Source organism: Enhydra lutris, unplaced genomic scaffold (assembly GCF_002288905.1).
Source record: "Enhydra lutris kenyoni isolate GAN:26980312 unplaced genomic scaffold, ASM228890v2 scaffoldscaffold4, whole genome shotgun sequence".
Classification (NCBI taxonomy): Eukaryota; Metazoa; Chordata; class Mammalia; order Carnivora; family Mustelidae; genus Enhydra; species Enhydra lutris.
The window spans coordinates 17,844,549-17,857,440 of NW_019154088.1; the positions used below are offsets into that span (position 1 = coordinate 17,844,549).

Here is a 12,892-nt window from a genome sequence, read left to right on the forward strand (position 1 = left end):
TGGTATAGCCACTGTGGAAAACAGTAGGGAGTTTCCTCAAATATTTAAAAATAAAACTACCCTGCAATCCAATAATTGCCCTACTGGGTATAAATAAATGAAAAATATAAAAACACTAATTCAAAGGGACATACACACCTATGTTTATACCAGTCTTATCTAGAATAGCCAAATGAAAGAAGCAGCCCAAGTATCCATTAGTACATGAATGGATAAAGAAGACGTGGTACACACACACACACACCCCTACTCACCTATAAATATTACTCACCTATAAAAAGAAATCTTGCCATTTGCAATAGCATGGATAGAGCTAGAGTGTAATGCTAAGTGTGATAAGTCAGAGGAAGACAAATACCATATGATTTCACACATACGTAGAATTTAAGAAAACCAGCTAGCAAAGGGATAAAAAGAGAGGAAGAAATAAACTTAACTATAGTGAACAAACCAATGGCTAAAGGAGGGGAGTTAGGAGGGGAATGGGTCAAATAGGTGATGGGGATGAAGGAATGTGCTTGTGATGAGCACCAGGTATTGCATGAAATTGCTGAATCACATTATATGCTTGAAACTAATATAGTGCTATATGCTAACTATACTGGAATTAAAATAAAAATTAATAAAAATAAATAGAATTACCATATAACCCAGTAATTCCACCACTGGGTATTTACCCAAAGTATATGAAAAACTAATCTGAGAAGATACATGCACCCCTATGTTTCTTTACATTATTATTACATTACTTACAATAACCAAACTATGGAATCAGCCCACATGTATACTGATAGATGAATAGAGAAGTGTGTGTATATACACACACAAAAGAATCTTATTCAGCCATAAAAAAGAATGAAATCTTGCTATTTTCAACACCATGGATGGAGCTAGAGGGTAAAATGTCAAGTCCAATAAGTCAAAGACAAAACACCATATGATTTTACTAATATGTGGAATGTATGAAACTAAAAAAAAAAAAAAAAAAGACAAACCATAAAACAACTCTTAACTATAGAAACAAATTGATGGTTACCAGAGTGGGGGTGGCAGGGAGGGAGAATGGGTGAAATAGGTGATGGGGGTTAATAGCATACTTAGGTTGATGAGCACTGAGTAATGTACAGAATTGTTGAATTACTATATTGTACACCTGAAACTAATATAACACTGAGTGTTAAGTATACTACAATTAAAGTAATAAGGAAAACAAAACAAACAAAAGAACCATGAATATCCTGACCACTTCACAGGGTTGTAAGGCTCAAAAAATCCAATTTGTGTAAGTATACAGACTGGTACATAAAGTGAAACATTTCAGCTGGTGCATAAACTTAAAAGTTCTACATAACTATGAAGGAATGTACTCCAGCTCTGTTGTTTTACCTTGAATCCTAAGGAAGCAGAGTCCCAAAGAATCCCATTTAAGCCTAGGAACAAGGTAGAGGGGACTTTCAAATGGCCCTCTTCTTACTGGGCATGAGTAGTTTACCATGTTTCTGTATACTTTTAATATTTAAAGTGGCAGAGAGGAAAAGTGAGTGTGGTTATAAGATCTTAGTGAATCCTTAGCAAGAAACTGAGTGTATTCAACTGACCCACGCAAAACACAACTATAGTGTTTAGCGCCTCTGTGGTGAACTGACAGAGACCTGAAGACATTAGGACTCCTAGGGCTGTTCTAGAGAAACACCAACCAGTACAAGACCCAAGCCTTGCACTCAAGAGAGTGCAAGAGAACATCTAGCCTAATCTTCAATCTCTCTCTCTCTCTCCTCTCTCTTTCCAATTAAAAACATTTGCAAATACATTGTAGGCAATACAGGTAAGCAGGGAGCCTGCTTCCCACCACCCCCTCTCTCTGCCTGCCTCTCTGCCTGCTTGTGATCTCTGTCAAATAAATAAAATCTTAAAAAAAAAAAAAAGATTAAAAAAAAATACAAGTAAGAACAGCTCATATAGTGGGTGACCATACTGCCCCCTTCGTCCATTGATGGATTGGGACACTAAGGCCTGGACAAGTCAGGTGGAGTCAGGGGGAAGCCCCACTTCACACAAATCAGTGGTGTTACTGTGAGGAAAAGCCAGAGTTCTTGGCCCCCTTTCAGATAAAATTTTCTTAGTCTCACACCAACTATGAAGGAGGTTTTAGTATTCATTTCTCAATCTCAAATACAATCTAATTTTATTCTCTAAGGAATTAAATTTATTTTTCAGAAAGTCGTATCACCTTAAGAGGGAAATAACTGGAGACCCTGTTCTCCCTTCCTTCCTCCTTCCCTTCACTCCTTTCTTCCTCTCTTGCTTTATGGCTCTTGTTTTCTTCAACCCTCTCTCTTCTTTCCTTCATAGGTATGTATACCTGTAGGCAGAGGAGACAATGATAGCAGATTTAAGTCAAGGAAGTATGATTTTCAAGGGCCTATGAGAGCTCAAAACTTGGGACTGAGACTTTAAAACACAAGGTTATCAACTTCAGTCCTGAATCTAGAAAGTTTGTTTTTTCCCAGATAATCTGATAACATCTATGTAAAATTAAATTTTTATTATTCCCCAGTATATCACCATCATCTCCCACTCCTCAGACTCTTTATCTTCAGGTTCTAAGTAATCCCTGGCACTTGGAATTGAATGATCTCGTAATGGGTGTGACAGTTTATTTGGACCTCATGGGGCCAAAGTAAACTGATTATGTGTTTTTCTCACAATCATCCACATTATCTGTTTTTAAACAGCCTTATTTAATTTGAACTGAATTTGCAAACTTGGACCATTCCTAATCTTTCCCATTCCTAACTCAGAGGTCCAATCAGTTCATTTGATTCTTGACCCTGATCCTAAGAATGATATGCGTTTTCCTCAGGCATGTAAAGGAGAGGGAAAAAAAAATCAGTTGACCAATGTGACAAAAAATCTCCCCCATGAGTTCCCAATAAAGAACATACACAACATCAAACACCAATAGTGCAAAACATTTATGAATTTGTTCAGATCTTTCAAAAATGTTACAAAAAGCAAGCAAACAGTGAAACTAATGACAAGCTTGACACTGAAAACTAATATCTGGGTAAGTCCATGCAGGCATGTGGGGAAAGGGAACATCTGAGTATTTACTATGATTAGAACACTGTATTAGGGTCTTTTACGTATATCTTATTTGATCCCATTCAGGAAAAAATTATCCTAGACTAAGAAAGTATGACCCCAAAAAACCCTAACAAAACAAAACAAGAACAACAAAAAGAAAAAACAGATTGTGTCATCATGCTAGCCTGTTATCCATCAAACTCACCCAAGGGCCATCTGACTCTCTTGGGAAAGATAACTTGAGTAATAATTCAACAGAGACCAGATTAGTGACCTTGTGAAGTTGGAGGTTGACTTACAGAAAATTGATAAGGCATGATGACATTTTATTTGTATTTTCTGATAGAGAAATTTACCTCCAGGGTGATAGTTTTATTTCTCTGTAGGATGCTAACCAGTTTTAATATCTTACTTTGCAATCTCATTTTATCAAGGTCGTTCCTACTGATTAAATTCCCATTCTTCACATTCTCTTCAAATTGCTCTTATTCTGATGATGAGTTAAGTGGAACTCCATTCATATGAGAATTATATTTTCAATGATTTAAGAATTTATGCTTTGATAATCCTCAAAACAACCACATGAGGTAGGTAGTATATCCTCATTTACAGAGGAAGAAAGGAGTCTCAGAGGAAGCACATTACCTGCCCAAGGTTATAGAGGTAAGAAGTAATAGAGCTAGAGTCTGAACACAAATCTGCCTGAATTCTTTTACAGGAGCTAAACTGGTGACTCACATGTGAACTTAAAATCTGCAGTGGAGCATCTCCAGAAACTAACCTTATCTACATGTGTTTATGTTTGAATTATAAACATGACAGCTAAGTATCAAAAGCAACTAACTAGGAAAGACCTAAGTTTGAGTATTTAAATAGTAATTGAAAAGGTTGTTTATTAATTTGTTAGGTTTCAAATCTAAGCTTTTTAAAATTGGAAATATTGAAAATATTTACCCATAAAATATTTGGAATATTATCATTAAAATGTGAAATTCCAATGCTGTGCCGGTTTCATTAACAGTTCTGCATGATGCAGGGTAAGTTACTACTGAGGTTGTCATAAAAACCATTGATAAGTGTTTGGAATACTTAATAGAGAGCCTCTCTTGGACATTGCTGAATATGTTCCTGAGAGCTTTGTGAATACATGTCACTAAATTCCCAGCTTATCCCACTGTTAAGATGCTCCAATCTACTTTGTCCATAGACCACTGAAAAAAATGAGGAACACTAACATGTTTTTCTGTTCTTCAGACCATGAAGGTGAAGTGTTGTCCTGGGTAAACACACAGGTACGTAGATACCAAGACTAGAGAGTCACAAGCTGCTCTTAGTCTGAAAGCACCATACTATACGTTGTACATCTTTAAAATGTATCTTGGCAAAGGTTGATCTTACATTTGTTTAATCCATCAAGAGGCATGCTGTTCATAGCTGGGATGTATACCTTCTAAATACCTTCTAATAAATATATACCCTTTTTATCCACTTGAAGATCCATTCAATATATGTGCAGATTTACAAGTTTTTCTCCGTAAATAAGATCCTAAAGTTTAGGTCAGTTGGTACCTAGGCTGATGAAAATTTCTGTATTGTGAGGTCTTTGTACAGCAAATCACGACTTAGTGACCATCTGGCCTGGTTTCCCATAAAGTGTACCCCTATTTCATGGGTACTGACAGCTGTCTGCCACAGATTTAAATAAAGTGAGGCAATCTGTCCCACCCCAGCTCCTGACCCCAAACTCTGGAGCCAGCTGAATTTCAGCTTCAGCTGAAGTGAAAAGTCACTATGTGGTTCAAATCCATCTTGACTCACAGTTTCACTGTTTTATCCTGGCTAAAGCAGCTCACTGTGTCTGTAGTTTTCTTACAGAAATTTTCAATCCAGCTAGTGCTATTATACAGTGTCTTTTCCAACCCAGATGTCAGGGGTGGATTTTTAGCTCGCATATTTTTTCCAGATGTGATAAGCTCTCCGTAGCCCTCTTGGTGAGCAAAAGCATATCCAGATCTTCTTGAGCTTGACCTGCGAGTCTGAGGCCTTCGGCTACGTAAGGGCCTTGCCTTCTTTTGAGCCTTTTGCCTCTGACGGATCTGGAGAGAAAGGAGACACAGAGTGAGATGATACATCCAAATGACACATTATAGGGCCTGGGGTACTTTTTGAAGAGAAAGCTCTTTCAGTAGAAGCATCAACAATAATAAAACACTCACCTTCATTGTAAAAAGAAAGCATTTCACAGAAAAAAAAATTTCCACCCAAAAGATTACACTGAGCCTGGTCAGTTTTTATACTACCAGGAGACTATTAAATAAGAAAGAAGTGTTAAGACAAGTTTCATTACTGTGTTGTTTTTATGCATCCATCTTAAATTAATAGGAACATATTTTTGTACAGAAGGCTTTTCTAATATGCAGCATCCAAATACAGTCAGTATAACAATCTATAGTCCCATTCTCCCAAAATAGGCCTTCTCCCTCTCAAGGGAAATTCTCAAGATCCAAAAAGACTAAGAGAAGATTTAGATAATGAGAGACATGAATTCTCAACTCTTGTGATAGGTCAGTATATCATGATATTTTCAGAGTTTTGATATCTTTTGGATTTTTTCTTTTTTTTTTTTTGTAGCCCTTTGAAGAACTTAACATCATGTGGGTGGGTTTCCAATATTTCTTTCATTTCCTTGTAAAGAATGAAGAGAAAAATATCCAAGGTTTGGTGCAAGCCGCCTTGTTCTCTGATTTGGCTGATCTCTTAGAATCTGACTTTCATGTCTGGAGAAAGCCATTAAAAGCAGAAGATCATGATCTGGAAGAAATGAGCATCATCTTCCTTCCTTCAGCTCATCCATCATTTTCTGGGTTTACATCAGAATGAGCTCACAGAGCCAAAAGGAAAGGACAGACCTAACAGGGGATCTATGAATCATTTCAGAAGGAATCTTCACATGCTCTGGCCTCAGAATGTGGGAGATATTCTGGTAAGGGAAGTTCTGCCTCAGTCCCTCTCAGTATCATTGGCCTGGTCACTCACCCCACCAATGTTTGCCCCTTCTTATGATGCAACCACAAATGTGCATCTCCCCTTTCCTTCTCCTTTTCTCTATCTGGGTCCTGACCTAACTTGACATTATCTTGCTTCTACTACTCCTCTCATGGAATATGTATTATTAATCCCTTGGCTTAAGAATTTCCACAATCTGTTCTGTTTTCCTTTCAACTTTGTATTTTTCAATCCAGTCATCATATTGCTGTTCCATTTCTGAATCTGTTCAGAAGGTAGCATCTCCTTATGTTTCTAAATCTGCTACCACACTTCTATAAAAATTGAGTCCCTTCACCCATACCTTGTCTCTCTTTTACTCTATCCTTTACTTGCCCCCATCTCAATAACTTTCCTTATATTTTGCCTTTACCTTAGAATAGCTGTCCAAAATGCTACCAGCTTTTTTTTTTTTTTTAAGATTTTATTTATTTGACAGAGAGAGATCACAAGTAGGCAGAGGGGCTAGCAGAGAGGGGGCGGGGGGAGGAAGCAGTCTCCCTGCCTAGCAGAAAGCCTGATGCGGGACTCGATCCCAGGACCCTGAGATCATGACCTGAGCTGAAGGCAGAGGCTTAACTCACTGAGCCACCCAGGCAGCCCGCTACCAGCTTTTTTTAAAGTCAAGTTTGAGAAATGTTCAACTTAACTTGTAATTCATGACTCCCCACCCACATTTAGTCTAGACATTTACCTTCATTAACATTCATAAAGCTACTATATTCATATATATACTATATGGGCGGTTCCATCTACTGGTAAGTGATGCTGTATATACCTGTGGGTGTTTCCACTGGGAAGTTCATTAATACTTTCCTGGACTTCCAAATCAAGCAGAGAAGGATATGATTCCAAGACCCAAGAATCAGCCCCTCAAGTACTTACGAGCACTGCAACATACCTGGTCACTCAGGGTTGGGCATAAATCCATCTTCAAAAATCTGACTATCACCACAGGCACAACTGAAGCCACTGTTGTTAAGAGAATAACAAGCCAGATGCACTTCTGGGTCAAAGAATGTCGTACATTTCCTATTATTAAGAAAAAATAGACATAATTATACAAAACATATTGAGTTCTTGAATAGATAGGCTCCTTGTCTATTCCCATAAGGTCTTTTTTGAAATGGTGAGGTTTGGGCTACCTAGGGAGAACCACTAGGTGTCTTCCCCAGAATGTAGTATGTTCAGAGGTGATGAGAAGGCAAGAGTGGTATGATCATCACCCTTGGGAACTGCTTCATGGCACAATCACTTGGAGATAGCCGATCAGAGCCAAGTGTTCTCCAGTCCAGACTCAGTCCAGCTTTGCTCATGAAGTAGATTCTCTCATGGAGACTCAAGATTCCTCAACTACAAAGCAGCCCTTATTTTTGAAAAGTACATTTGCTCTTAGAGATTCTTGAATAAAACTGCCATATCAAAACTACACAATATATGTGTGGGGTGCAAGCACAATCTTAATACCTCTGGTGATGGGAGAGCTTTACCTAAAATGGGCCAAGCTTAATAATTCAGGCGGCAGCCTCAGAAAACCTGCCTCAAAGGACTTGCTGATCTCTCTGACACTCACTTGGTTCTGAGGAACTCAAGATTCCATGGAGCTCAGAGATGCTCTTGGGTTTGTGAAAAGAGCATTCCTCTCACTGGCAGACTGTGAATGCAGCCATCCAACATGCTAGTGCAATACTGTAGTGAAACTCCTTCCCAAGTCTGAAGCCAGTTTTCTTACTTTATATTCATACCTCATATACTGAGATGTTTGTTTAAACAAAACAATGGGATTTGCCACAATACCTCCAATTATCTCGATCCCCTCTCCCAAAGCTGAAGTGTTAACACCATTTGAATGTGTTTTGGGTGTGAAGGCTTGGCTACTGATTGGTATGTCTGCATTTTCTGGCTTTGGAGGATAGAATTTGCCCACCAAGAGCAGTAGATTACAGTTGCCTGGGCAGAAACAAACTTGATTCAATAAATTAAATGTCTCTTTGAGCTCCTTGAAGCTTAGAACCCCCAGGCATGGCTGGGAAAACAAGCTTCACTTTAAAACCACACTCCTGCTTGCTGCTGGCTACTAAGGAAAAAGTTTTTTTTTCTTAAACCCCAATGTTGATCTAACTTTTGAGAATTCTCATTGGAGTTCAGTAATTAATTCCTGGAATGGCATGTGCTTAGCTGGAGAGAGTGGTCCCCACACAAACTACTTTCTCCAGTTGAGGCATTCCAGGCTCATTATGCATGTTAAAATGATCTCTTAGGACTAGAAGTCTTCTCGCCAATGCACTGAACTTTCAGATTTGGAAACCAAAAGAAAAAAAAAAAAAAAAAATGGAAGAAAATAAAAAGAAAAAAGGAAGGAAAAAAACCCCTAGAAATAGTTAAAAGGTCATTCTTTTGTAGTATGCTTCTTCTTATTCATAACCATCATGTTTCTACATGGCTGCAATCTTTTGGCAAATAAAGTATTAATGTTACATATTAAGCAAGAATGGTGCAATTTAAAGATTTCCATGTACATTCAAAGCAAGGCAAAAGATGAAGAACAACATTATCAGGTATATGTGTACATTTAATTGGAATTACAATTTCCAGTGTCTTTGCATCAGTGGAAATGTATAACCTTGTAGTTGCTCTTATGTTGCCGTCTACATAAATCAGTTGTCTAAGAATTATTTTTCTGGATTTCTTAGACTAAATTCCTTAACTAGTGGATGCAAATCTCAGTCTCACCTGATAAAGATCAAGAAGGTTGATAATGTGCATCTCTCTTGTCCAGTTTGCTGGGACGAACTGAGAAATGCCACTGTTACCAACTTATCTCACACACATTAGAGATTTCAAAACTTCTGAGAAAGTATATTAATAGCCTCATTGTGCAGTAAAGCTCAGTGGCCCTCTGGGAATCATTTTGAAATGTGGAATACAATGATGGTATACTCCATAGATAGACCAGATGTACATTCTTTGTTGTATTATAGAATCTCGGGGTTTTAAGTTATTTTTGGAGTTCCTGTGCTCCCCATCTGCTGTTCAAATCAGTCTGCAGTGTTACCAACCAGTAATCAAGACACAGTTGCTTGAATCATCATCATCATCATCACCATCATTATGGTTACCATTTACTGAAAAAGTACGATGTACCAGGCTACATGCTAAGCATTTTATATGCATTGTATCATGTAACCCTCACATTTCCTCTGAAAATAGAAACTATTTTCTATTAATATCTCCAGTTTAGAATTTAGACATCAAGACATGAAAAGAAAAAGAAATCTGCCCAAGGTCACCCAGCACTTAAGTGGCAGAGCTGACATCTGAGCCCTGTGTCTAACTACAAAGGCTCCTCTTTGTGCCCCTTATGAACTAATGTCCAGCAATTCTTAGAGTGCTCAAAATTATACGTAATTTCTTTCCTACCTAAATGCAAGTAAGTTCTACAGGTGAACTTTGGCAGTGATAGTGGTGATAATGTGGGATCAAAGGAAGAACCCAAGATTTCTTTCTCTTTCGTTATACATGAACTCTTTTTTACAGGCCTTCAGGTAGCCCTGATCTATGTGCTATGTCTCATGTTTGCAAAGGGACGATCTATCACATCTGGGCTGTTGGGAACCTATAAGCAGCTATCACAGTGATTCTTCTACATCTGGCAGGGACAGCAGAAACTAATCTTTTGGAGCTCTTCTCAAGCCTGAAAGACTTCAGATGCCTGGCTCCATCCATTCCTAGAGAAAAGATTATTATTCATCCCTAGTCCCACCCAACACAGAAAATACACAGAAAAAAAAATAAATAACAGCATGATACCAGTCCCCCATAGGTAATAGGATGCAACTTACCAACAAATGGAAACTGGTTTGGGAAGATGCCAAAGATGCCATTACTGTGCATCATAAATAAAATGGAGAAATAAGTGGCAACACTGCCCCAGATGAAGACATGATTAATGACAGTCCAGTAACTGGTATCCAAGGCTATCTGTAAATGAAGTCAAATGCAAAGGGGGAGGTCTTTGAGGATTAGAAGAAAACCATTTTACAGAGTGATGCGTTCCCGGAACTGCTCTGTGAAGAGATGGTTGCACATATCTACCAGCCAACCACAGGTACTCCTACTTCCTGCACCGCACTGGGAACTGACCTGACATTTCTGGTAGACAACTGACTTTAAAAATCACATCTGCAAGCCATTATAGTTACCAAGGTCGAATCAGAATCAGTAGATAAAATGTTAACCTTTTATGTGAGAAATAAGAAAACAGAATGACTTCTACTTTCAAAGTTCCTTTCCTGGAAACCTATAAACTTCCAGGACTTTCCAAATTGCTCTTAAAGCATTTCTGTTGGGGAAAAAAAAAATCTTCAGTAGTGAGCAAGTGCAACATTTTATAATCTGTACGTAAGTTTTCACATGACTATTTTACATGGGCATATTCTGTTTTACATCAATATTCTAACTCATTTTGCTGATGCTTATTCTTAAATTATTTAATACCAAAAAAAATCCTTAATCCTCTTTTGTCATAGAATTCAGAAGCAAGGATTCATGGTGACCTGGGAGCTTGTTCACAAGCTCTTCTCTCTTCCAATAACTTGTTGTGGCAACACACTAAAAAGGGCCTGCTACCAGGGAATCAAGGGTGCCACTGGCAAATATGAACCCTGAGTTTTCAGAGAAAAACAAGTAGGTTCTGGAAACATTATTTGCATCTCTGGGGCCCAAGTGGTCCAAGTAAAGGTTTGCACTTCTAGCAGAATCTTCTTCAAGACCACAGATTTCTCACCTGCCTGAGGGGGTCCGACTTACACAGTAAATAGACCTTTCTCTGTATAGGGAGACACACTTCCACTTCCCACTTGAAGTTAAGTGTTTTTTAAAATCTTGTCCTATTAAAAAAATGTTGGCAGCCTTGGATATAAACTGCAGGGGTTATAAAAGGACAGCTTTTTTCTCTCATGAGGCCTGAAAACAGAGAGCCCTGCCATCTATCCTCAACAAAGAGATGCTGGAGTTCAGTTCATTTGGCTGCCAAGACATTAGGCCAAAATCTTCAACTGTACCTTCCACCACCTGTCAATTGATCATCAGCAAGAGATACCAACAGCCTGACCTGTATGGGTATGAGTACAAAAATCACAAACAATTAAACAGGATTCAACTGGAAAAAAGAGAAAGAGAGAGAGAGAAGAAAAAGGCGGAAAAAAAAAAAGGTGGCTCCTATTGAGGCAGAACTAATGGAAAAGACAGAGAAGCAATATAACCAAAATAATAATAATAATAATAATAATAATGAGAACTCTTAAGGGGATGCAATTAGATCACAGAAAAATAAAATTCTGGAATAAAAAAGCATTATTTCTGAATTTAAAAATTCAATAGAGAAACCAAATAAAAATAGTCACTGATGAGAACTGAATTAATATTCTGGAAAAAACAAATGGAAATAATATCTCACAACACAGAGCAAAAACCTTGAAGAAATGGAAACCATGTGCAAAAAGATATGAGACATGGATGGCAAATCCATAGATTACAGATCCATGGGCCTAACATATAAATAATGGCATCTTAGAGCAAAAGAAAGAAAGAAGTAACAATCAAAGAAATGACAGAAGAAAACTGCTCTGCTATGGTGAAGAAATAGCAAGATTTTCAGATGAAGAGGGCACTCTAAATCCTAGGAAAATTGAAGAAAGAAGTTACCTTCTAGTTACATTTGTGAAGCCCCAAAACAAAGAACACAGACTTCCAGAGAGAAAATATATTACTTAGAAAGGAAAGAGGATCAAGCTAAGATCAAACCGCTACAACGAAACTGAGTATAAGCAGAACAACATTTATAAAACACCTAAAGCAAAAGTCTCTAACTCGAGAAGCTCATGCCTACCCAATGTATCATTTAAATGGAAAGAAGAAAAAAAAAAGCTTTGAGCTCAAAAGTATACTCAAAAGTACAACATTTATACACCCTTTCTGAAGAAATTACTCAAGGAAACTGCTGCAAATAAAAATTCAATTAGGACTAAGACTTCAAAAGCGTGGAAGATGAGCATAAAAGTGATGGTGAGCAATGATTCTTAAAATTTGTGGTTGGCTCTAAATGAGTAATAATGTGAAAATGAGCTAGAGTATTAACTTACCAAAAAATCTGCAATGGTCAAAACATATGTTAAAGGAACATTTAATAACACAATGGAACTACAATTCTAGATGATTAACATACAAGAGGGGAATAGGAGCAGGGAGGAAGAAATAAGTAGATACATCTCCAAAGCTGTTTAACTTGGAAGTGGACAAGGGAAGGTGTGAACAAGATGCAATTTGGTGAAACATTTGGTGAAAGATATAGTTATTATTTAATTTTGGTATATCACTATCGAAATAGAGATTTAAGAGACTATGAAAATGGGAGAAATCACTAGTAAAATGGGAATGTAAATAATAAAACTTGTAAATTATTTATGACAAATGAGATATTTAAAAATCATGATGCATCTGAGTATAAAAAGGAAAAAAATGGAAATAAAGAATTTAAAGTAATCCTAAAATAACATGAAAGGAGCAAGATAAAATATATGTTACTACAATAAAAATGAGTAGTTTAACTGCCTTATCAAAGGAGAAAACCCAAAAGAATGAGATAAGAAAGCAATGAAAATGAAAGGATGGGTCTAGATTATATCAGGTATATGCAGGCTAAGAAAAGCAACAGAAGTAAAACTAATATTAAAAAATGAAATTTAATTAACATTTTATC

General features: G+C 37.3%; 1 protein-coding gene across 1 annotated transcript in view; it reads right to left on the minus strand.

The window, feature by feature from the left end:
* Positions 1-3,089: 3,089 nt before the first annotated feature.
* Positions 3,090-12,892, minus strand: part of LOC111161323 (ATPase phospholipid transporting 8B4 (putative)) — a 230,823-nt gene continuing 221,020 nt past the window's right edge. The window contains exons 25-27 of the mRNA XM_022524918.1: positions 9,975-10,113; positions 7,034-7,164; positions 3,090-5,183 (exon numbers count right to left, since the gene is read on the minus strand). Coding sequence (XP_022380626.1) covers positions 4,902-5,183; positions 7,034-7,164; positions 9,975-10,113 — 552 coding nt within the window. The 3' untranslated portion in view covers positions 3,090-4,901. The remainder of the gene's footprint in view (positions 5,184-7,033; positions 7,165-9,974; positions 10,114-12,892) is intronic.